We start from the raw sequence: 26,567 nt of genomic DNA, 5'->3' as shown, positions 1-26,567 counted from the left end.
ACTCCTACTTAGACAGAGTCTTGATGAGGGAATCTTCTTCCTTGTGGTGGACGTGCAGAGCCACCTTTTGAAAGGTATCTGCCCACTGATTGACCTCGTGATAAGCCATGGCATCACAGGGGTGGGGGTTGGACGATAGATCCCCGGAATGGGCTAATGGTCTAGGTCTCCTTCATAGTCTTCCCAAGGTTCATCTGTCGGCCACGGCTTGAAGTGTGCGTCATAAGGATCAGCAGTCCTGAAAGGACGGCCTGGGTCTTAAGAGGTGTGTAGGGGTCCCTCTGGTGAAGGCAGTGGAGTTGGTGTATGTCTCACATTGGCAGAGGAGGCAGTGGGGGAGGTGGAGCATAAGCAGGAGGGCTAGTGTCCCTGTCTCTATGCTTCTCGGCCATGGGATTCGGAGAGGTCCCATGCAGGGTCCTTCTCAAATGCCAGTCTTCTCTTCAGAGCCAGAGTCTCAGTGGGTTTCAGCAGTGGTTTTGTAGAAAACTTCCCGATAAAGGGATGGACAAAAGAGGTGACTCTGCCTCGCATTGTGCTTCTCCTGTAGCCTTTGGAGGATCAGCTGCTCCGAACTGTTAGAGCACGTTATCAAGGCAATGAAGAGGGCCTGGACGTTGGAGTAGATGGATCATCTGGCTTCAAATGAGTCATGGCTCATAGGTGACCTTGGGATTCAACAACCAGGATGGGTTGCGCCCTTGGACAGGTCTTTCTTTGGACCCAAGGCCTTCACTCAATGCCGACCAGAGCCCAAAGGTGGCAGAGGCCCTGGAGGTTGTGGTGTTTTGCACATGGGGCTCAACACCTGACTAACTCAGAAGTGTTGCTATGTCTTGGCATGAGGACTCTTTGGAGGCTTGGAGTGAGTGTTAGAGCTGACCGTACTTATGACTCTGGCAGATGTTTTCGTTCAAGGGCTGCTGGTTTTGGAAGTCACCAAGGTCAGTGGTGCTGGTGGACATGGCCTCTGGACAGTGTGTCAGCTGATGGGGCTACATGCCCAAAAAGCCAGAATCCTCACCTTTGGGCAGAAGATACTGGGGTGTTAGTGGCAGCAGACTAATGGTTCATCTTTACGTCTGCTCACCACCTCTCCCTTCGGTACCATAAAGTTTTCTTTAACCTGAAGGAAAGGCAAGCTTCACACAAAGAGTCACTGATTAAGGCAGAGATTACAAAACTTGTTGTGATTCAACCATGTGCAGTTTGTGTGGCACTGAGGGCAGTACTGAAAGGGTGTATGTTCTATTATCTGTTGAGGATCTGTATTCTCCAGTGTGCAAGTGTTGATGCAAGAGGATACATCGGAAAGGCATTAGGGTCTTTGAGTTTGGGGATTCTATCAATGGGCATTGGTCTTCAAGGAGTGTTCTTGAGAGAACATACTGACAACACAGATTTGACAACACCGAGTGTCGAAGATTCACAGTGCAGGCCCGAAAGAAATGTGGAAAACACGTTGAGTTTCGGAGCTCCCTCAGTACAAGTCTGGACCTAATGAAACAAAGTAAGTAGTTGGTCAAGGTGGTCTCTGTATCCTGTTGCTTGACCTGAAAGCCTTCTTCGAAGAAAAACAGCTTGAAAATGTCCAAGCCCAATACTAAAGGGTGGGGCTATACAGAGCATGTGTATCTACTGCAAAATATGCTACGAACAACATACTGCTAAGCTTAGTAAACATACTACAGGAGGAAACAACCCCTGCTACAAACCTAAGAGTGGTGAGCAGAGAGGTTTATTATGATTTGTTTAAGGTCACCACCAACAAAAAAACTGATATATCCCTGTAAAATGCATGCTTAATCCATTTTCTACATTTAGACGACAGCAATAGAGTCTGTTTGTCATACTCCGTCTCTGCCTGCTCTTTGTAAATGACATGCATGACTCCTTTCATCTAGGCCTGTACTGTAGGATCAACCTGCCATGGGGCAGGTTACTTAGTTGGCACGGACGTTTGTGGCAGAAAATAATAACTTACATACCAAAGGTTGACTGATTTTGTGCAAAAATCCTATTCGATTCAGGATATGCACAAATTATGGGATTATTCTGCATAACGTGGCTGGAAAATGCCTCTGTGGTCTACAGGGCAAAGGTGGGATAAAGTTCACTTTAAAGTTGAGATTAATTTCTCTAAACATTTTAAATTATGGCGAATAATTTTCTCAGACTTGGAATGAAAGGACAACAAATGTACACAACCAAATAGATTCTAATTTGGCATCTTCACTAAAATGTTATATGAAATAGAAGTGTTTACTTTTACTCACTAAGGGCCTGATTTAGATGTTGGCGGATGGTTTACACCGTCACAGCAATGACAGATTTCCTGTCTGCTGAAATTTAAATCCCATTATTTCCTATAGGATTTAGATTTCGGCAGAAGGGATATCCGTCACCTTTTGGACAGAGTAACCCATCTGCTAATAGCTATATCAGGCCCTAAGTTTGGAATATTAACGAATAATTATTTTCTTGGACTCAGAATGAGGTCAATCAGGTTTTTATCGTCTGCCAGGGAGCAGAGAGAAATTGGTAGCAATGGTAAATCAAAGGGTTTCTCAGAAAAAAGGATAAGAACAGGCAAGAAAGCTGTTAAAATAATAATAATGTCAGGTGCCTGTCTGGATGTCTCCCCTTCCAGAAAGCACAGGAGGGCATTGGCTGCTGGGTTTACTGACACAAGGAATGTCTTTATGCTTCTTGGAGGGATTTTTTCAGCTGTAAAGCTTATTTCAATAGGGAGAAAGCTCTCAGCCAAACAGGGTTATCAAACTTCTCTTTATGATTTGGAATCTGCAAAGCAAACCCCACAGAACCTTAGTGTAGGAAGCTGGCTCTTTATATAATGTACCAGTAAGTGATTATATTGTGCAAAGAGTACAGAGAAGTGCCCTATTTGTGGGAGTGTGGTCGAGGAGTATAAGACAGTTGTTATACAGGGCAGTGGGGGGGAAAGGAGGCAGCACCAATCGTACACCCTCAGCGGCACAGGGGTGGCCCGGTCCAGAGTGCCAACACAGTGGTGGGGGGCCCAATGCAATCCAATGCTGGGAGATCGGTTTCGGACATAGGCTGCAGACTCTGGCCAGGAGAAGACAACCTGCAGCTGCCTAGGTAGGTAGATATGCTGGGAGATGTAGGGGGGCACATCTGGATCTCTGTTGGCGTGGCTGAACATGGCCTCCACCTACCAGACGGCCCAAGTATACAACCTTTCCCTGCCCTATCTGACACCTGCTTGCCTTGATAGGGAGGCCTGCACTTTTCAGAGCCTCAAGGACCTTCCCAAGGTGGATCAGGTGATCCTGCTATGTGGAGCTGTAGACAGTAATATCACTTAAATAAGCTGAACTAAACGATTCCAATCCAGCAAGGACTTTAATCACCATCCTCTGGAAAGTGGCAGGGGCATTCTTTAGTCCAAAGGGCATCAGAGTAAACTGGAAGTGCCCACTTGGAGTGGCGAATGCAGACTTCTCTTTTGCTCCAGGGACCAGGCCTATCTGCCAGTATCCAGATGTGAGATCAAAGGTACTTCAATACTTGGCTTTTCCTAACCTGTCAATTAATTCATCTGCTCTAGGAATTAGAGGAGCATTACTTTTTGTCACAGCATTGAGACTCCTATAGCCCACACAGAACCTCATTTCTTTCTTTGAACACTTGGAATGAGGTTTGGGGAATAAGACAACTGGGCAGTGTAGGAAGTTGGCTCTGTATGTACTATTTCAAAGTAAGGAATAGTATGCACAGAGTCCAAGGGTTCCCCTTAGAGGTAAGATAGTGGCAAAAAGAGATAATACTAATGCTCTATTTTGTGGTAGTGTGGTCGAGCAGTAGGCTTATCAGAGGGTAGTGTTAAGCATTTGTTGTACACACACAGGCAATAAATGAGGAACACACACTCAAAGACTTATTCCAGGCCAATAGGTTTTTGTATAGAAAAATATATTTTCTTAGTTTATTTTAAGAACCACAGGTTCAAGATTTACAAGTAATACTACAAATGAAAGGTATTTCACTTAGGTACTTTAGGAACTTTGAATTAGCAAAATAGCATGTACAGTTTTCACAAAAATGGCAATAAGCTATTTTAAAACTAGACACACTGCAATTTTCAACAGTTCCTGGGGGAGGTAAGTATTTGTTAGTTTTGCAGGTAAGTAAACCACCTACAGGGTTCAAAGTTGGGTCCAAGGTAGCCCTCCGTTGGAGGTTCAGAGCAACCCCAAAGTTACCACACCAGCAGCTCAGGGCCGGTCAGGTGCAGAGGTCAAAGTGGCGCCCAAAACGCATAGGCTTCAATGGAGAAGGGGGTGCCCCGGTTCCAGTCTGCCAGCAGTTAAGTACCCACGTCTTCGGAGGGCAGACCAGGGGGGTTTTGTAGGGCACTGGGGGGGGGGGGGGGGGGGGGTTGGGGGTACACAAGTCAGCACAAAAAGTACACCCTCAGCGGCACGGGGGGCCGGGTGCAGTGTGCAAACAGGCGTCAGGTTTGTAATGGAGTTCAATGGGAGACCAAGTGGTCTCTTCAGTGAAGCAGGCAGGCAAGGGGGGGGCTCCTCGGGGTAGCCACCACCTGGACAAGGGAGAGGGCCACCTGGGGGTCGCTTCTGCACTGGAGGTCGGATCCTTCAGGTCCTGGTGGCTGCGGGTGCAGTGTCTTTACCAGGCATCGGGCTCAGGGGGAGCCTCTGGATTCCCTCTGCAGGCGTCGCTGAGGGTGCTAAGGGGGGGGGGTCAACTCTGGCTACTCACAGGGTCGCAGTCGCCGGGGAGTCCTCCCTGTAGTGTTGGTTCTCCGCAGGTCGAGCTGGGGGCATAGGGTGCAGAGTGGAAAGTCTCATGCTTCCAGTGGGAAACGTGTGATCTTTAAAAGTTGCTTCTTGTTGTAAAGTTGCAGTCTTTGTGGAACAGGGCCGCTGTCCTCAGGAGTTCTTGGTCCTTTTAGATGCAGGGTAGTCCTCTGAGGCTTCAGAGGTCGCTGGACCCTGGAAAGCGCGTCGCTGTTGCAGTTTCTCTTGAAGTGGGGAGACAGGCCGGTAGGGCTGGGGCCAAAGCAGTTGGTGTCTCCGTCTTCTCTGTAGGGCTTCAGGTCAGCAGTCCTTCTTCGTCTTCAGGTTGCAGGAATCTATCTTGCTAGGTTCTGGGAGCCCCTAAATACTAAATATAGGTGTGTGTTTAGGTCTGGGGGGTTAGTAGCCAATGGCTACTAGCCCTGAGGGTGGGTACACCCTCTTTGTGCCTCCTCCCTGAGGGGAGGGGGGCACATCCCTAATCCTATTGGGGGAATCCTCCATCTGCAAGATGGAGGATTTCTAAAAGTCAGAGTCACCTCAGCTCAGGACACCTTAGGGGTTGTCCTGACTGGCCAGTGACTCCTCCTTGTTTTTCTCATTATCTCTTCCGACCTTGCCGCCAAAAGTGGGGCCGTGGCCGGAGGGGGCGGGCATATCCACTAGCTGGAGTGCCCTGGGGTGCTGTAACAGAGGGGGTGAGCCTTTGAGGCTCACCGCCAGGTGTTACAGTTCCTGCAGGGGGAGGTGAGAAGCACCTCCACCCAGTACAGGCTTTGTTACTAGCCACAGAGTGACAAAGGCACTCTCCCCATGTGGCCAGCAACATGTCTGGTGTGTGGCAGGCTGGTAAAACTAGTCAGCCCACACTGGCAGTCGGGTATGTTTTCAGAGGGCATCTCTAAGATGCCCTCTGGGGTGTATTTCACAAAAGAATTTACACTGTCATCAGCGTGCATTTATTGTGCTGAGAAGTTTGATACCAAACTTCCCAGTTTTCAGTGTAGCCATTATGGTGCTGTGGAGTTCGTGCATGACAGACTTCCAGACCATATACTCTTATGGCTACCCTGCACTTACAATGTCTAAGCTTTTGCTCAGACACTCTAGGGGCATAGTGCTCATGCACCTATGCCCTCACCTATGGTATAGTGCACCCTGCCTTAGGGCTGTAAGGCCTGCTATAGGGGTGACTTATCTATGCCATAGGCAGTGTGAGGTTGGGATGGCACCCTGAGGGGAGTGCCATGTTGACTTAGTCATTTTCTCCCGACCAGCACACACAAGCTGGCAAGCAATGTGTCTGTGCTGAGTGAGGGGTCTCCAGGGTGGCATAAGACATGCTGCAGCCCTTAGAGACCTTCCCTGGCATCAGGGGCTTTGGTACCAGGGGTACCAGTTACAAGGGACTTACCGGGATGCCAGGGTGTACCATTGTGGAAACAAAGGTACAGGTTAGGGAAAGAACACTGGTGCTGGTGCCTGGTTAGCAGGCCTCAGCACACTTTCAAATCATAACTTGGCATCAGCAAAGGCAAAAAGTCAGGGGGTAACCATGCCAAGGAGGCATTTCCTTACAGGCAGGCCCAGAGGCTCTCTGAGGTTTCAATGACACCCAAGTCCAGCATCTAGCTTGCGTCAGCTTGGATACTCTCTCTGACATGATCAGACTGCCTGTAAAGTTTGTTTTCGACAGGTAGGCCTGTCACCACTGTCCACGTCATGGGTACACCAGCTAGTCTGACCAGGGGTCAGAATGAATTGTTCAGCATATTGATTGAGGACCTGCCTGCAATCAGCCTGCTGTTGGTCAATAAGGGTGTCTGACAAGACCACTCCAGCAACAGACACATCTTTTGGATTGCTGGAGAGATCAGAGAGAGGTTCACTCTCATCTTCCTGTCCCTCATCTGTGCCCATGAGCATGGTCACATCAGCTCTGCCACAGTAGGGCTTGAGGTGGTTGACACGTATAACCCTTTTGGGATATTTATAACTACGAAGGTCCACCAGATAGGTGACCTCCCCTTTCTGTTAAGGACAGAGTCGGGCCACTCCACTTATCCTGGAGGGCCCTGTGGGGCCACAGGCTCCAATACCCATACATTTTGCCCTTGTAGGAACTCAACCATGGCAGTGTTTTGGCTGGCCTGAAGATTTTGGCTTGCTTTTTCCATGTACTCAGCCACCCTAGAGCAAAGGCGAAACACATAACCCACTATGTCTTGTTGAGGTTCTTTGAGAGGCTTTTCCCATCCTTCCTTTACCAGACTCAGTGGACCCCCCAAATAGGATGCCCAAACGGAAGTTCAAAGGGGTAGAACCCCACTCCCTTCTGTGGCACTTCTCTGTAGGCAAAAAGCAGGCATGGAAGCAAAACTCCTATCTCCGTCTGAGTTTTTCAGAGAGTCCACTATTAATGCCTTTCAATGCCTGGTTAAATTTTTCAACCAGGCCATTGGTTTGTTGGGCGGTAGAGTGCAGTGAACTTGTAAGTTATTCCATGCTCCTCCTACATGTGTTTCAAGTATGTAGACATGAAGTTTGTACCTCTGTCTGCTACTACCTCCTTAGGGAAACCAACCCTGGTAAAGATACCATGGGGGGCCTTAGCCACTGCGGGGCAGCGGTTGTTTTAAGGGTAATGGCTTCAGGGTACCTGGTGGCATGATCCACTACCATCAGAGTATATCTTTTCCCTGAGCTGGTTTGAAGGTCTTGGGGGCCAACAATGTCGATCCCTACCCTTTCAAATGGTACTCCAAACACTGGAAGTGGAATTAAGGGGTCCTTCAGGCGGCCTCCTGTCTTACCACTGGCTTGGTAGGAGACACAGACCTGACAAAAGTCCTTTACCTTCTGGAACATCCCTGGCCAGTACAAGTGATTGACTAATCTATTCCAAATGTTATCCTGGCCAAGGTGCCCAACTAAGGGGATATCATGGGCCGACGGGAGGAGAAGCTCTCTCAACTTCTGTGGCACTACCACTCTCCTGGTTGTACCAGGTTTAGGGTCTCTGGTCTCAATGTATAGGAGCCCATCCTCCCAATAGGCCCAAGCTCCTCAGGCTCAGTTCCTTCTGGGGCTAAAAGGCTTCCTGGGAAGAGGGGTTCTGACTTGGAATCTATTTAGAAGACGGTCCCCCAGTCTTCTTGCCTTTTCTCTTGGAGGGGCTGGTCCACTCTTTCAGGATCCAGCACCTCTTTTTCACTCTGGGCCTTGCTCTGTGCCCTTGTTTTTGCACAAACCCAGTTTGGAATCTCTAGAATTCCTGCACGAGACCTCAGTTCGACTTCAGCTCAGGGGGAAGTCTATAAATCATTTCCAAGCAAACAGTCTACAGGGATTGATGAGGACACAACCAGTTCCTTTTGCCCTACTACTCCCCCCAGTCAAAAGATACTATAGCCATGGGAAGGATCTTTGTGACATTGTCAGCACTGGTGACGGGAAAGCTCCTTCCACTCGGTTACTGTTTTGAGTTAACCAGTTGCTCTGTCACCATGGTGACATTAGCACCAGTATCCCCCCATGGTCTCTACTCTGGTCCCATTTATCAGTGGGATGCTGCCTGGATTTTTGCATTTTAGGGGGCCAAGCAGCACAGGTCAAGTCTACCCTTCCCTCAAAGAGAAGAGTTGCCTCACTGGGGTCACTGGCATGGTAACATAGTTTGATTTTTTCTTTAAAAGGCCTACACAGCACTTTCACATTATTTGAGGTTTTACCACACAGAAGGCACTCTTGATTATTGCTGCTCCTCAGATCTTTCAGCTGAATTCTTCTGTTGGAGAAGCATTACTCCAGGACTCAACTGACAGATTTTCAGTCACAGAGAGAGCATGTCACATTGAAAGTTTAATTCCTACTGCAGGGCTTTTTGGCCCTTACATGCCGCTTCCTGGAGGATGGGGTCCTGTAAAACTAGGTTCACTCTTTGTGATCGGGATTAAGCCATGGAGATTTGGAAAACCTGGTGAAGAAGAGCAACATATTTGTGAATGTTAAATTCCAAAATATATGAGTTCTATATGTAGTAATGGTGATAACAGATGTCTGCGGCTGACCGGGGCTCCTGAGCATTTTGTCTAAGGTTCCAGCAACCTTTCTTAGGTTTCTGACCACATCTATTAAACTAGATAAACATGCTAAAGGTACACCACCTCTTGGTGGCAGTTTAAAAAAAAAAAAAATCATAGACTTTGATGCAACACTTTCAGTACAGGTTTTTGCTGGGAATGCATTTAATTTATTTCAATTTTCAATTACTTTGGAACGTGAGATCTTTTTACAATTGAAAACTAACTATTTTCCGTAATGTTTTTTCTTAGTACATTTTAATCTTTTATTACATTTGGTATGTAAAGTGCAAATTATTTATTTCATACTCCTGGGATGTAATGTTTTGTAAGTACGCCTACACAAACCACCACAGATATTTGCCTTGTCACTCTGACTACCAAAGATAAGCATGGGTTACCTTTACTGAACCCTACGGATCTCTGTGGCCTGAACGGGGGTCTTTGTCGAACAGGTCAGTTTCCAACACCTAATCTGACCCTAGAGAGAACTGCACATTTCACCACAGCTGGGAGATCCAGATTCCTGCTAAGGATCAACAGGGACATTAGATTCCCTCTTCCGAGAAGAGCTTGATTGCCTAGGAAGCTTGCTACAGGAAGCCTCGGCAGTGATGAGAAGAGAAAAGCCTGTTGTCTGCAGCCAGCCCAAGACCGAGGGAGATGATGGTCAACAAGCATAAAAACGAGGAGTTTGGATTCAGAAAAGCCGACTCGGATTCATCCACAAACCTGCTGGCTGGATCTCCTGCCCACATACCGAATCGTCCAGAAATCAGTATCTAATGACTGGGTCACACCTGTTAAAAGTGCATAAAACTACAGCGGCTCATGGTACCGGCAGCTAACCAGAGACTTCCACACAGTGTCACCCAGAGCTGGAAGGGCCCAGAGCTATCTCGGTGATAACAAGAAAACAGTAACAAGGCTTCAGATGAACAGCTGAGGGGAGTAAGGGTAAGAGGAGGGATGCTGGGATCCTCTGCCACTCTTAAGAAAAACAAAATGTAACGAGCAGGTCGAGGGGAATGAAAGAGAAGCACTTGATGCTTTTCATTTCTAAGACCTATTGCACATCCAGCGGTCTCACTCCCCCGCCGATCCGGAGATCTCTTGCAAGGGGCGAGATGATCATTCCCTGTAGCCGGATGTGTCATCCTGAGCAGGTGCTTACTAAAGGTAAATCCTTTTTTCTACAGAGGTGCTTGATGCTGTGAGAAGGAAATCATCTTTAAAAATACACTATTCCATTTTTTGTCGTTGTTTGCAGGTTCTGATTGAAATGTAAAGAACTCAGCTGTAAGGACTGGCAAAGGGCAGTTTTCAATCTGCAGAGTAAATTAAAAGTTTCGCACTTGGCTCTGGCCCGTGCTGATATTAAGAATATTTAAAGCATGTCTCAGTTGAATTCATCAAGTATCTTGGGCCTTTACATGTCTTAACTTTAGGAAGGCCTGAGCAATGTTTAAAGGAATTCACCTCAATGCAACGAGGACTTAATTTGTGAGCTTCCTTACAAGAGAATGATAGCGTCCACACAGCTCTGCGTGTGATGGGAGTTAGTATGTCAGTGTGCCATTTAAATGCTGCATTTGCAAATCTCACAAGGTTAATACACAGCTAGCTGTTACAGGACGTCATATAGCAGTGCACGCGTCTGCGTAAATGGTACTCACCCTCCCCCGGCAGGTGACCTCCTCCCCCTGCATCAGGCAGGTCCCAGCAGCAATGTACCCCTTCAAGCCGGACACCGTCTCCTCACTTTTCAGGGCCACCGTCTTCATGCAGGTCATGTGCTCCCACTCTTCCAGGTCAATCCTAGGCAGGAAAGGAGGCAGTGATGGGAGAATAATGCAGACAGTGACAGGAGGGCAGCTGACAATGCGATAGCCACAAAAGAGCAGAAATGACACTTGTTTTGTCAGGAAATCCTGGTTCTGAAAATGATTTCGTAGTTTTGAACTTCTATGGGGGACAGGGAGTTACCCTAAGCTGTAGGGAACGAAGATAGGGCATACAAATTCTATTGGGTACACCAGGGCAGAAGTAGTAGGTTGGAAGAAGGGAATTATACAAGTAATTGGGGACCCAACAGTGGTTTAAGGAGTAGTAAGAGAACTCCCTTCCGTGGCTGGGTAAGTGGCGGAAGAGATCACTATCGTGGCACAGGTAGAAGGTACCAGGAGGGTCAGGTCTCTTGTGATAAGTGCAAGAATGCTTCTACGATTCGGTTGGAGTCAGTGAGACCTACGGAAGCAATCAGAGTCTATATTGCTTGTGTGCACCACCCCGGTGGATCGACAGCTGGGGGTCTCACAAAATGTGTGGGGTCTAACTGGTCGTTCTCATGTCTTTCTGTCTCATTGACACGGTCTTGCATAACTTTGGTTTTAATCAATACTGCTGTACTGTTCTTGATAAACATGAAAAATAAGGTTAAAAAAAAAAAAGTGCTCCGTCAACACATTTACTAGTTCAAGGCAGGAAACTAAACGTTCAGAGATGTGGAGTGTAGTATGTGGGACCTTTTGACCCCGGCGTGTGAACTTCAGTGGGGGATGTGTGATGAAAAGTAGCAATAGCGCAGCAGTCGAACAAGCCTGCTGGAGGGAGGTGCGGCCCTACGGGTAATAGGACTGTGTGGGGCAAATTATTCTGTCTACTGGAGGTGACGAGAAGGATGTTGACAGAGTTTGGCACTGGACCTTGTTTGAATTACCTGCACCCCCAGAAACAACTCTCAGACCACTGGTCTTCTCGAGGTTTATCATGACACTGCGACTGATGAGACACTGACATCAGTTTACGGTTGCTTTATTGCACAGTTCTATGACTGCTTATATTTCTAGGTCAGTGTTAATTGTGAGCTAGCATTTCTGTAAATGGGTTGTCACATTTACAGTTTAGTGGGACTTCTAGCACTGGTCCCAGTTGCATGTGCACAACTGTGAAGTGCAGTGAACAGTTCGACGTTGAAAGAAGAATACACGTGGGAGGAAGGCCAGTGAGGGAGACACGCTGGCAGCCAGAAGAGGTCTGTTAATCGGTGGAGGAGCAGATGCAAAAAAGTTGGAAGCTTGGTGATGCCACATCAAATGACAACTCTGCAGTGTGCAAGCACTGCTCACAGCAAGTCCTGTGCAAAGCCTGAGCTACTCTTTGCTTCCTGGAAACCATTAAGTTCAGACCCACCTGCTTTTCTGGGCTGCTGAGAAGATTAGACTGGGTCATTGGGCTCACCCTTCAGTAGTGAGGGGTGTTGAGTTCTGGGTAGTACTCTCTGCACAACCATGAATCAGTACATCTCTTCCAAGGCCAGAGTGATGAGAGCAGACCTCCTTAGCTAAAGGCAGAACCTTAATACTTGATTTTGCATCTTCTGAAGTTTCTGAATGTCTTTCCTTAGGACCCCTGCAACGATTAGGCTGAAGAAGCAGTAATTCAAACAATGCTCTAGTAAGTGTAAGGATACTTGTCAGCATCACACACTTGTAGTTAATGTTTTTATAACTGGCAAATGTGAACTCTGAATTGAACCTTACTGCAAAAGCATGCTTAGGTGGTGGCAGAGATGCCCCTAATTGTTCAAAAGTCTTGACCCTGCGAGAGAGGCTGGGTGTGAGAACACGCCCAAGCTGGAGACTGGGCACATAATTTGCGTCTGTGGTTTCAACAAGGAGCGTTGAATCTTGTGGCTGGAGCTGTGCTTTGAATGAATGAATAATCTTTATTTCGCTTATAAGTATAAAACTAGCATTTGCAATGCAACGGGTTTCGCGTTTGCTCATGTTAGAGCTGATCGCGTTGTAAACTCCTAACCCAACTTTTCATCTATCGGCAAAAGTGCTTTTATGTAGGTAACACAAAAAAGTGAAATTAAATGTGTAAAGCACTCGACTTCTGCCAAGCGAAATAGCGTGGAAAATAGAGAAAAAAGTAGTCCACGATCAGACAGAAAACAGCGAGCCTCGCATGTTTTCTGTACTTGGTCGCTGCGCTCGAGGAGGGCTAGTCACCAGAAAAGGCATGACGCATGCGCGCCTTCGACTAATGAAAGCAAGCAGATTTTATGAGGCAAGCCCATGAACCAATGAAGGTCACTGACGTGACGTCAACAGGGCTCCGAGCCCTTTTCTAGTAACTGAAGTGTCTCACTGTGATACGCATGCGCGAGCGCATGCAACGCAGGCTCGACCCTAAAAAAACAGTCTAAATATCACAAATAAAAAATAAATAAATCGTCACATAATATAAACAGGCTGAAAAAAAGCCTCTTGATAAGAAAAAAAAAATTCATAACATCACTGACAAAGCAAAGAAAAATACATCTTATCATGAGAAAATCCCACAATGCATCACTTGGTTCCAATAAAGGGCAGTCTTCACAAAGGAGCAACCCGCCACCACAACCATATGATCATTTAGCAGTTGCACATAGAGAAAGGCAAGTCGACATTGAGAGAAATCGCTTGCTCTAAGAACAGGCAACAGATACCTCTATCTGGGGGGATCATAGTACCCACAGAGCAACACCAGGTGCTTGATGGTGTGGGGTGAGCAGTCAACACAGGGACAGATCTTCCTGGGGAAGGGCAAAGATTAGATCGAACTGTGCCCAGCTGGAACCTCAGGAGTGATCTCTCCCACGGGTGTCTAACAAAGGAGAGATATGCTTAGGGCAAACACTGGTTTCCAGGCGCCGCAGAGCTCGCAGGTGGACTTCCAATGGCCATATTTTCTCGGTGCTCTTTGGCCTCCTGTAAAAACTGCTCCTCAACGAGCTTTCTGTCTCCTTTGGTTATCACCGGGGGACTATGAAGCGGCTCAGGTGCCCTAAGGATGGAGCAACACTTCCAGTGTACTCTAGCCATGGGCTTTCACACTCGAGGCAATCTGAGTTATCTCTCTATGAAACGCAGTGTACGCGCCACCCCAGACAGAAAGCGCAGAAGCAGCAGAGCGCTTTGAGTGAAGTCTGTGACATAACTGAGATGCAGCTCCTCATGTATGAAGAGGCTGAGCTTGTGGGACCCAAGCCCAGCAAGCTTCTGCAAAATCAGTTCCCTTAGCCTTGAATAACCTGGCAACCAGTCAGGGGGGATCCACGTGGCCCAGATAAATCAAGCATAGTAGATCTTATGGTATAATGTAGGCACCGAAAATCAGCCAAAACCTGAGTGGAAGGGGCCTCGTGGGCTAATAACGAGTTTAGGATCATATTAAGATCTGAACTAACTAAAGTTACCAGCAAAGTAGGGTCGGAAATATTGCACCATTTAAGCCTGCGGCCCTGATCTTTTGAAATCAAGCCTATCAAACTTGAGGCAACAGTTGGGGGGTCAGCAGCCTGTATTACCATCCTAACCTCACTAGGATCGTGATCATTATAGGAAGATTTGTGCACCTTCCCAGAGTTGAAAAAGCGCCCCAAGGCCCTTGAGGTAAATACATAATCAATGGTTGTCCCCTTTCCCCAACCTACAGAGCTGTGCCGACAATATGAAGGACTTCTCATCCAACACATTGCAGAGGCCAGCCTGTCTAAGGGCGTTAAGCAAGTGCCTCCCTCTGGCAGCGGGGGTCTCAAGACCAAAAGCAGCAGCACCTATTGAGAAGGGGTCTAGGATGACAGGGGTCGAGCAATGCTTGGCATTCAAATCTCCTACTAAGAAAACACTAAAAGAACCACATTTCGAGCAAGACCTGGCCTCCAAGATAGACAATGCTTGGAACAAGGTCTCAATTTGACATCCTGAGTCACATACCAAATTGTAAAAATTGACTAAGAAAAAATTACTCTCTTGAGAAATTATAACCCATAGGATCTGAATCCCACGATGCACAACTGAAACCTGAATGACCCTATGGCGTGTGATATACAAAACAAGGTGGATAAACCCCCTGGTGCTCTATATTCAGGGGCAAGGACGGGCCGGATTATATAACACTCAAAGCCATCCACAGGTCACAACGTGGATGTTTCTTGGAATATAATCACATCAAACTGAGAAATCAATGTTAGCCACTCACGGTCTGTAAGCTTTGTCCTAAGGTGCAATTCCAGCGTAAGAGCCTTTGTTCCGCACCCTGCGGCACAGGGTCCCTTACGGGCCATCCACCGGGGCACTGCGGGTTCCGATGGTGGTGGTACCTGGTAGTCAATCTTTGCTACCAGGTATATATGTACAATTTTGATACCCACGTTTGGCAAATAAGACTGCCTAGAGTTGAAAAAGAATCGCCTAGCCAGACTGGGTGATCTGCAATTGATCCATGCTTTTTGCCGGGAGGCCGCCCCAGCCCGACTGCTAGCCTGGGAGGCACAGTATCTCCAACAGATACGGACGAAGAGATGCGACGGCAGAAGCAGCAGGTACAATACTCGGGACCATGGACACAGGCAGCATCTGAGGCCTACTATGACCCCTGATGGAACTGGGTTCTCCAGAGGGGTTGTGCTTGCAGAAGAAGTATTAGCATTGGTATCCGGCTCAGACAAAGCTACAACAGACTCTAATCTCTCTACCAGAGGGAGCACACACTGAACAATCAGGTAAATAAATCCATCTAAAATAATGTCCCAATCCAGGGTAAACCCCTCCTGAACACCCAAAGGGCCGCGTCACTAGGCGTAGCAGGCTGGGTCCACGGTTCACTGGAAGCTTGGTTTGGTGCTCTCTCTTGGCGGAAGGGCCACAGTCTCGGTTATTTAAGGTGTCCTGCGCTAGGGTCCCTGTGGGGAGTTCACAAGCATTGGCACTATATAAAGGGGGGCAGGCAGATCAGCCGGGTCACTAGGGGCCATAATCCTTGGGAATCTTGCTGTGTTGTTAAAACATGGTTTGGCAGAGATGGTCGTCCCTCCGCAGAGTCAATCTGTTTGGTGACCACCCCCATTGTCAGTCACAGCACAGAGCCCTCTCATGGCTTATTGCCAATATCCGTTTCCCCATCAGTTTGCTTTTGCCCATGGTGCCCCCTTAACAGGCCCTGGGGACCAAAGAGGGCCAACAATGATGCGGAAATAAAACTTCTTTACAAAAGTAAAAGGGGAACACTTACCACCGGGAGCGCATACCATGCTTTCATTGCGTGGATGTGTAAGGAAGGATACTGCGTGCACTCCCTGGATGAGTGATTATTTAATAAATTCATTTGGTAAGTGCAGACTACCTTCTGCAAGGTCTCCTGCTGCCTGGGGTTACTGTGCGCTGTGATGCTGTGGAAGACCGTGTGCATGAGAGTTGTGTCTGTCTATCCTGGAATAAGGGGCGCGGACAGGTGGGGCGGGGGGCTCTCACCTTGTGTTGGGTATCGTCTCCCAGCTCACTGGAGAGATCAGCTGGATAGAGAAAGCCTCTTGCAGGGCAGGTAGGTACCGTTCATCTGGAAGTGGAAAAAGAAGAATTAAAGATTGATAACTCACTGTGCGCAGAGCCTATATTTGAGTATCGCAAAGAGGTTGGCAGTGATGCTGCAAATGCCACAAAGCATAACTCTAAGTGATGGCCGTCCTCGGAGGGCAGGGTTCAGTTTCAGAAGCACTCCCTCCGCTGAAGGCGAATGACACCGCCTTAACATGCGCCTGCTAGGTGCTCCCTCTCCCTCTGAGCGGCAAGATAACCCGACGGGGACCTAAGCTGCGTGGATTCCCTGCTTCTACCAAGGCCTTCCTGCCTCAATCATGTGTTTCAAATGTTGTTCTTCGTGTTGCTGCTTTGCTTAACTTGGCTGAACGCTAAGACTTAGGTCCCTTGGTGGAGGTGTTCGATTCCCTTCTCAGCATCCACTTCTATTCTCAGGGTTAATGCATCCTGGCCGTGATACACAGAGAACAAGGAACTTTACCTGGGTTGCATTAAACAAGGAATATGTTACTTACCCTGCAGGCGTCTGTCTGTGGCACTTACTGCTGTAGCTTCACATGCTCTGCACACTGCTGCCATCTAGTGCTGCAACTGGACTGTGCAGCTCGTCTTTCTTCGAAGAAGTCTTTCTAGTCACGAGGTATAGTGACTCCTTCTGTGACCCAAAAAGCGCTTTTTCTTTTATTCTCAATTTGAACGGCCCAGTGTACGAGACTAGTTGAAGGTTGTTTTCTTTTTGACGCCCATGTTGAAGCCTGTTCTGCAGTCTGTTCTGACTGAGAGCTTCGATGGCACGTGACTCGTGCCTTTTCAAGCCCTTTTCTCCACTGGAAACCCGTCTGAGGGCTTCCTGGGATTCTCTTTTGTGGTTCTGCCTACGGACGACAAGCGTTTTGACGCCGAGGCCCCCTTTTGATGCAGCAAGTCTGATTTTTTCGACTCTTGAGATTTTACCGTGATCAGAGGCTCTCTTATTTCCATGTGGATCTTTTTCTGCGCCTCCTATCCGATCTCCACAAGGTTTCGATCGCCGTCAGAATTTTCTCCTTCGGCGCCTTCAGCAATATTTTCGTCATCATTGCTAGAAGGCAGAGATCTCGCAGTGATGATGATACTTTTTTACCATGAAGTGTATGGCGACAGACGTCACACCGATGGTCGACAGGCAGACAAAGATTGCACACTGGATGTTTGTCTTTCTGGGCATAATTATGGTGGCAGTTCAGACAAAACAGCGTCTTTTCCATCAGCCGAGCAGGGACCCCTTTCCCGTTCGGGCATTCTTGACGATCCATTGATGGAAGACAAATAATGCTGTGTGCATCACTTACTCTGCCATTCGAAGCTGTTCTGTTTCTGAATGTTTCTACTCGGTCAACTTTCTTCAGAGTTTTTCAGTAATTCTCTGAAGACGTCTCCACAAAAAACACCCAGACCCAATAGAAAATCAGAATATGGTGAATTGGAGTGGAGTAGTAGAAAATCCGGACCCAACCACTAGATGGCAGAATAATGCAAAGCATGTGAATCCAGAAAATATTCATGCTGCAAAATTGAAAGTAAAGGTGCATCTGTATATTTATGTGTGTTAATGTAAATATATATGCAGCTGTGCACACATCTAAATCGGTTTACACCTGGAAGCGCACACATACATGTGGGGTTACATCTAGTTCATCACTGCTTTCATGCGTATTCTTCCTGTGTTTGCCAGCAGCTGCGGCTAGGCTGTAAGTTCAGCACCTACAGACTTTGAAAAGTAAAAGATGCGCCCACTGAACTGCTTGAAGTCCCTTTGCTTTATGAAACTGCCTCTGTGCCTTCTGCTCCTGGGCCGAGCAGGGGACGCCTGCGTTTGATTCAGGGCTAGAAAACTGCTTTGCTAAGGAGTTTCTACCAGTCTTCTGTGGAATGAAGCAAATGCAACAGCGCCCTCGAATGTCGGGCAATGTGATTCAGGGTCTAGAAAAGCCAAAGTTACTTGACTTTGATTATCGTCTCACAAATTAAAACATTTAATGCTCATTTTAAACATTACACTTTCCAAAGTGAGTCGGCTTTAAAATGCCATTAACCTGCACTATATAGGAATTGTTACTGGTCCGATAAACAGCAAAAGGTGCACAACTGAAAGTAAGTTACACACCTCATGTTCGTTTTGATGATCATTATCGTGTGTTAAAGGAACACCCATGGACTCTACTACAGACTGTTTCACACGCAAAGATGTTACAAATTCTGCATTTAGGGCTTGAGGGCTGTAGAGCGCATTGCTTGAGACCTTCACTCCGAGACCACAAACAATGGGGCTGCTTTGTCGACGCATCACCAGCCTTCCGGCTCACTGCCGCACAATCCAAGGGAAAGAAAGTAAGTCATCTGTGGGACCAACTCATGTCAAAGTACAAGACATTCAACTCCGACCCACCAAACATGTCTCCACGTCTCACCTTTCTCGATGGTCTCGAACTCCTTCTCCTCTCCGGTCATTCTAGGGATCCGTGTGCACAGGTCGTTCACGCTTGTCGCTACAGCATACACCTGCACAGGGAACAGGCATCAAAGCTGGGATATGGAAGTTTGAACACAAGTGGAAAGCTATATAAAGGGGTTTAGGGCGGGAGCTTAACACTGGCGGCAGGGTCCAAGCTGCATGCACAGGCACCAATCGACAGAGCTGCACACCAAGGGGTCTGATATCAGAAGTGCACTCCCTGAGGCCTGATGTAAGAAATGCACACACGGGTTCTGTACAGGAGATGGCACCAGGGAGTCTAGCACCCGCTGCTCACAATGCGGCCTCGTGTTCAAGCTGCACATACTGAGGCCTAGCGACACAACTCAGACTTAGGCTCAGAATCACACACGGCTTCTGTCTGCAGAGCTGCACACACTGGGGTCTAGTATACGAAACGTACACACACTATGATCCAGTACAGGGGGGGTTCTACTATCAAAGCTGCACAAACTAGCCAAGGGCTCGCGCTAGGCCCTACTATCCGCAGCTTGGGCGAGTATCAAAATACCAGTGTTGCACACACCAGTGTGTAGCGCTGGAGCAGCACACCGAGATCTGGTATCGGAGCGCTAGCCTGGGCTTCATATCAGAGCTGCGCACACTGTCATTTAAAACCATGAACTGGTGGGTTTCATTGTCACTTGGAACGACAATGTTCAATCAGAAACGGTTTAATGGGTCACCATCAAGATGGCGCAATGATAGAGCCTAAGCAAAAAGTGCTTGGGGGCAGCCAACCTGGTAGTTAGTTTAATGTGTACAAAAATGTAGGTTAAGTTAACAAGCTAAAAATCTGGTACTTGAAGTGTTAGGAGGGCTCAGGGTCACAATAAAAGTGAATACAATGGGGCGGTCCAAGAACGGGGAAGGATTGGTACCGGACAGCTTCCGGTTCACGGCGCGGCATCAGTCAGCTTCTGCATCTGGACTGAACTCCACCTTACTGCACAGAGCACACAACCCCGACCCCGCTCCACACGAGCCCCAGCGCAGCGCTCACCTTGGACTCCACATGGTAGGACACATAGTGCACCGTGCACCGCAGGGGGATCTTCCGCACGGGCCAGGGCGCGTCGTAGGAGAGGTAGGCAGGCAGCACGCTGATCCGCAACTCACCCTGAAAGGCAACATCACTTCCTCAGCATCATCACGAGGCCTCAGTGGCAAACAATGCACAAGAAACAACATCCATACATTCACCCGACACCGGTGAAGAACCTGGAGCTGCTCTCACTCACAAACCTGTAGCTCAGTTTGATAACGATTTCAAAAATACTTCAGCGAGTCATCCGCGATCAGGTTTGGGATATTTCAGTAGAGTACACTTTCGGGTAGCAGAAACTGGTAACACCACTTTAGTGATACAGATGCGTTTAATAAATAGTGCGAAATGAATTCTCTTCTCGTACCAACTGCACTATCCCTGCAACCAATGATTCGTGTACACTTGTGTTTTTAATTGCAGATGTCGGCATGCAGTATATGTATGTAGAAAGGTTTCGATCGAGCACCCTTGTCTTTGTCATTCACTGCAAGAAAGAGAATTATGTGGAGTTTTTCTTGGTTTCAGAAGGCTGCTCTCCATGCGTTAGTCTTTGTTGGCCCTTTAGACTTTTTAAGTAAGATACACTGTGTGAAATTGTAATTTTTTTAAATAAAATTGTCTTTTAATGTGTTGATAGGAATCACGTGTATTCGCTGTCTTCCGGTGTCTTCATGAGGCCATATTTCTATGGGCGAAACACGTCGACAAGTTCTCAACGAGTTCTGACTACAAACCTATACATCTGAGAGACTAGTACCAGCCAGGCCACTTGGAGGCCCTGAAACCCTGGCATCTGCTGGACTACCTTTGGTGGATTTGCATCCATGCAATTGGTTGGAACCACCACATTGTTTAATCTGGGAATTACAAGGAATTTTGTGATTTTTTGTCATTTAAATCTGAAATGTTAGATGTTTTATGGTATGTGTTTCATGTGGGAATGACAAATATATTTTACCCAGAGTTGACACAGCACAAATATTTGGTACTCTTATAAAGACGCATGGAAAATTGTTTTGAAAGAAATGTGTTTCCAATGATAACTCGGGTATCATTGTGGAAGAAGTCAGATGTGGTTTATCCCTTGTTGATCCATTATTGTTTGGCCAAGGACTTGGGGTTATCATTACCCTCGATGATGATTCTCAGATTATTCAAGCAAGATGTGAAGGGTTCAAGAAAACAAAACCTCATAACCAGCAAGATAAGCAGACACAACTCTGCACTTTTCACACACCAAGCTATTCCTGAGCATGGCTATGTACATATTACACCATACACACAAAGAGTAGGGGGTTGTTCATCTGGGGCCAGCATGAAACACGATTAGGCCTGGGTAAGGGTGAAAGAGTAAAGCTGGGAGAATAAGGGGTGCACCTAAGGTTGGCAACACTAGAATCAGCCTAAACAACGGGGCATGGGACTGGCCTATCATGGCATTATATTCACTCCACTGTTGACGCCCTTACAGTGACTCCTGGCACCTTACCCTGTGGCCACCTGTGCATACTGTGCAGAGCTGTTGATTCACAAGCTAGGGAGCCACACTAGTCCTCCTAGGGACCGTCCCTCCCATAGACATCAGTGCTGCTTAGTCAATGGCGCACACACCGACTGAGCACCAAACTCTGGGTGAGGACGTTTGGCCATTTTATTGTAGAGCGACAAAGAAGTGAATTTAAAGCCGATGTTATCAGCTGAAACTCCAACAGGCAGGATAAACAAGAGGATTGGATGGATTGCTATTGATCATGAGTTTCTCTCAAACACTTGGGTGGCTAATATGTTTGGGTTGCAGGTTTGAGGTTTGGCACTTTTTTGATTTTTGGGGTTTTGGCGGGAGTTGGTTTCATTGATACTTTCCTACACTGTGGGTGGTGTGTCTTTTATATGTATTTCTATCACTAGGTCTACTAATATTTTTTCTTTCTAGGAAGGTAGGAAAGCGGATATTGTTCTTTTTTGTATTTTTAGTAATATTGGAATATGTGAAAAATTATCATAGATTACAACACAACAGTTTACATAGAGTTATAGATTATTAAATGATATATTTTTTGTATTGTTTTTGTTTAGACGAAAGACTATCTTTTGGTGCGTTTTTTTTTTTTTGGTATATATATGCCCTGATGAAGGTGGCTGTGAAATTATAAATTCAATGAGAAACTAAAATCCACTGAAACGCGCGTTGGCAATGGGGCACCAAGGCGGATATTGGAATATCAGAGTTTTAGAAATCTATATATTTGCACTGGACCAACTTGGATATTAGACAGCACTGGGACACTGAACTGTCTCAGTATCTATAGAGACGCCGATTGTTGAAAAACCTTCTGACTGCGGAAAAATCGTTTATATTAATTCATTGTATTTTGGATAAAATATACAAGACTGGTACACATGAAGTATCATATGTTTATGTAGATATTTGTTTATATATTGTAGATTTATTTGTTTATTCGTTTTTTTTTGTTTTTCTACAAGTGGGTCTGTGATCTGTCTTATATCTTGTCTTGATTGTTGTTTATGTATATTTGTGTTGTTATCTGTGTATATTTGGTTGGAATATGTTACCTTAATAGTAGAATTTAATGTGAAATATGATTAAAGTTGTGTATTTTATGTTTGATATATCTGTGATTTGAGTTTATCAATTAGATAGGAGAGTCATTCTTCTTTAAGAATTAGTGTTGATTTCCCTGAACTTCTCTCCTTATCACTTCAGGGACCCCTTTTGTGTGTTTTTCCTTGATCGCACCTTTGAATCCTGGCAGACCAACCTAGCTCGTCTCTCTTCCAGATACGCTGAGCACCACCGACTTGGGTAATAATATCCATTATTCAAACACTTGGATATTATTCAGTTTGGAGTGTGAACTGTTTGAATAAGTATTATCTAATGTTAATGCAACACAAATTGCAGATAACATTCTATTTTTAACAAACACCAGCACTGCTAGGTTTAAGGTGCATTGCAGCATATACATTTACAACCCGGTAGGTCAACGCTTCTGCAGTGTCGCATCAGCCCCTTACCTGTCGATTGAAGTACAGGAAGCCTTTGGGGCAGTTGACGTTGTGAAATGGCGCAAAGGATTCTATGGTGCCATCCAGCGTCATGGGATGCAGCCGCAGAGCACCGCGGTTGGTAACCAGGAGCCAATGAGGAGAGGGACCGCAGATGAATACCTACAAAAGAGAAGTCATGTTAGTCTCACGCCAAACCCGCCCCATCGTACCCCAACGGGTTCACTGCTGGCTGCTCGCCCACTCTCGGGCTCTCACCGGAGGAAGAGGGATGATTCAACCCTATCAATTCATGAAAGATCCAATGCAGCAAACTGCACAGATTGAGAACACACTGCGAAACACTGTTCTTTACTAAGGAATCAAAGAAAGGCCTGTAGCAGACACGCTAAAATCCAGGTAACACCCACAATGAGGAGAAGTGTTCCAAGTATCTCAGACGTCAGAAGATTCGCAGTGCGCGGAGAACTCAAGTGTTTAGGAGGTTCACCTGCCCTACAGCGCACAACACACTCTACATATGTAGTCAAGCTCAGAGCAGGAGCGAAGATGTCCCCACGGAGATGTGCACCACCTGCGCCTCTCCTGTACGCATCAGTGAGCCCAGCCACAGGACAACAGGGAAACATCATTCACTGAGGGAACGCAGGAGTGAGGGTGATCCCCTAAAACACAACCAATGGAGGGGAGCGGAGCCTCAAGGAATCTCCTGAGTGGCTGGGCCTTGCGCACCTACCTTGGGCACGTGAATTTTCAAAGCAACATCATTTGAAGTTGCTGCATAACGTGTTTGTCTAGGGAAGGGCACGCCTGGTGTTTTGAGGAGTGAGTGCTAATGCTGTGAGGTAGTCTGCATTACATGTCCAGCAATTTGTCTCAGAGGCTGATGAGCCTGTGAGGAGAACGCCTGCTCTTATTGGGTAATGTAACGCAGAGTGCATTTTTATTACAAGAAACTGGATTGGGTTATTGTAGGAAGTTGGCTCTGTATGTGCTATTTCAAAGTAAGGAATAGCATGCACAGAGTCCAAGGTTTCCCCTTAGAGGTAAAATAGTGGTAAAAAGAGATAATACTAATGCTCTATTTTGTGGTAGTGTGGTCGAGCAGTAGGCTTATCCAAGGAGTAGTGTTAAGCATTTGTTGTACATACACATAGACAATAAATGAGGTACACACACTCAGAGACAAATCCAGCCAATAGGTTTTGTTATAGAAAAATATCTTTTCTTAGTTTATTTTAAGAACCACAGGTTCAAATTTAACATGTAATATCTTGTTTGAAAGGTATTGCAGGTAAGTACATTAGGAACTTTGAATCATTTCAATTGCATGTATACTTTTCAAGTTATTCACAAATAGCTATTTTAAAAGTGGACACTTAGTGCAATTTTCACAGTTCCTGGGGGAGGTAAGTTTTTGTTAGTTTTACCAGGTAAGTAAGACACTTACAGGGTTCAGTTCTTGGTCCAAGGTAGCCCACCGTTGGGGGTTCAGAGCAACCCCAAAGTCACCACACCAGCAGCTCAGGGCCGGTCAGGTGCAGAGTTCAAAGTGGTGCCCAAAACGCATAGGCTAGAATGGAGAGAAGGGGGTGCCCCGGTTCCGGTCTGCTTGCAGGTAAGTACCCGCGTCTTCGGAGGGCAGACCAGGGGGGTTTTGTAGGGCACCGGGGGGGGGGACACAAGCCCACACAGAAATTTCACCCTCAGCAGCGCGGGGGCGGCCGGGTGCAGTGTAGAAACAAGCGTCGGGTTTGCAATGTTAGTCTATGAGAGATCAACGGATCTCTTCAGCGCTGCAGGCAGGCAAGGGGGGGCTTCCTTGGGGAAACCTCCACTTGGGCAAGGGAGAGGGACTCCTGGGGGTCACTTCTCCAGTGAAAGTCCGGTCCTTCAGGTCCTGGGGGCTGCGGGTGCAGGGTCTTTTCCAGGCGTCGGGACTTAGGTTTCAGAGCGTCGCGGTCAGGGGAAGCCTCGGGATTCCCTCTGCAGGCGGCGCTGTGGGGGCTCAGGGGGGACAGGTTTTGGTACTCACAGTCGGAGAGTAGTCCGGGGGTCCTCCCTGAGGTGTTGGTTCTCCACCAGCCGAGTCGGGGTCGCCGGGTGCAGTGTTGCAAGTCTCACGCTTCTTGCGGGGAGATTGCAGGGTCTTTAAAGCTGCTCCTTGAAACAAAGTTGCAGTCTTTTTGGAGCAGGTCCGCTGTCCTCGGGAGTTTCTTGTCGTCGTCGAAGCAGGGCAGTCCTCAGAGGATGTCGAGGTCGCTGGTCCCTTTGGAAGGCGTCGCTGGAGCAGGATCTTTGGAAGGCAGGAGACAGGCCGGTGAGTTTCTGGAGCCAAGGCAGTTGTTGTCTTCTGGTCTTCCTCTGCAGGGGTTTTCAGCTAGGCAGTCCTTCTTCTTGTTGTTGCAGGAATCTAATTTTCTAGGGTTCAGGGTAGCCCTTAAATACTAAATTTAAGGGCGTGTTTAGGTCTGGGGGGTTAGTAGCCAATGGCTACTAGCCCTGAGGGTGGGTACACCCTCTTTGTGCCTCCTCCCAAGGGGAGGGGGTCACAATCCTAACCCTATTGGGGGAATCCTCCATCTGCAAGATGGAGGATTTCTAAAAGTTAGAGTCACCTCAGCTCAGGACACCTTAGGGGCTGTCCTGACTGGCCAGTGACTCCTCCTTGTTGCTTTCTTTGTTCCCTCCAGCCTTGCCGCCAAAAGTGGGGGCCGTGGCCGGAGGGGGCGGGCAACTCCACTAAGCTGGAGTGCCCTGCTGGGCTGTGACAAAGGGGTGAGCCTTTGAGGCTCACCGCCAGGTGTCACAGTTCCTGCCTGGGGGAGGTGTTAGCATCTCCACCCAGTGCAGGCTTTGTTACTGGCCTCAGAGTGACAAAGGCACTCTCCCCATGGGGCCAGCAACATGTCTCTAGTGTGGCAGGCTGCTGGAACTAGTCAGCCTACACAGACAGTCGGTTAAGTTTCAGGGGGCACCTCTAAGGTGCCCTCTGGGGTGTATTTTGCAATAAAATGTACACTGGCATCAGTGTGCATTTATTGTGCTGAGAAGTCTGATACCAAACTTCCCAGTTTTCAGTGTAGCCATTATGGTGCTGTGGAGTTCGTGTTTGACAAACTCCCAGACCATATACTCTTATGGCTACCCTGCACTTACAATGTCTAAGGTTTTGTTTAGACACTGTAGGGGTACCATGCTCATGCACTGGTACCCTCACCTATGGTATAGTGCACCCTGCCTTAGGGCTGTAAGGCCTGCTAGAGGGGTGACTGACCTATACTTGCATAGGCAGTGAGAGGCTGGCATGGCACCCTGAGGGGAGTGCCATGTCGACTTACTCGTTTTGTCCTCACCAGCACACACAAGCTGGCAAGCAGTGTGTCTGTGCTGAGTGAGAGGTCTCCAGGGTGGCATAAGACATGCTGCAGCCCTTAGAGACCTTCCTTGGCATCAGGGCCCTTGGTACTAGAAGTACCAGTTACAAGGGACTTATCTGGATGCCAGGGTCTGCCAATTGTGGATACAAAAGTACAGGTTAGGGAAAGAACACTGGTGCTGGGGCCTGGTTAGCAGGCCTCAGCACACTTTCAATTGTAAACATAGCATCAGCAAAGGCAAAAAGTCAGGGGGCAACCATGCCAAGGAGGCATTTCCTTACAGTTATCACAAGTTGTGGTTGTACAGAGCAAAGGTAGATTCACTGAGGCATCAAATCAATGA

General features: G+C 47.3%; 1 protein-coding gene across 1 annotated transcript in view; it reads right to left on the bottom strand.

Moving 5' to 3' along the window:
* CPSF1 (cleavage and polyadenylation specific factor 1) overlaps positions 1-26,567 on the bottom strand; it is a 274,839-nt gene that overhangs the window by 123,861 nt on the left and 124,411 nt on the right. Inside the window, exons 26-30 of the mRNA XM_069221150.1 lie at positions 22,854-23,006; positions 19,773-19,889; positions 18,705-18,795; positions 16,189-16,273; positions 10,564-10,705 (exon numbers count right to left, since the gene is read on the bottom strand). Of these exons, the coding sequence (XP_069077251.1) occupies positions 10,564-10,705; positions 16,189-16,273; positions 18,705-18,795; positions 19,773-19,889; positions 22,854-23,006 (588 nt within the window). The remainder of the gene's footprint in view (positions 1-10,563; positions 10,706-16,188; positions 16,274-18,704; positions 18,796-19,772; positions 19,890-22,853; positions 23,007-26,567) is intronic.

This window comes from Pleurodeles waltl, chromosome 2_2, assembly GCF_031143425.1.
Source record: "Pleurodeles waltl isolate 20211129_DDA chromosome 2_2, aPleWal1.hap1.20221129, whole genome shotgun sequence".
Classification (NCBI taxonomy): domain Eukaryota; kingdom Metazoa; phylum Chordata; class Amphibia; order Caudata; family Salamandridae; genus Pleurodeles; species Pleurodeles waltl.
This window is presented reverse-complemented; position numbering and strand designations above follow the sequence as displayed.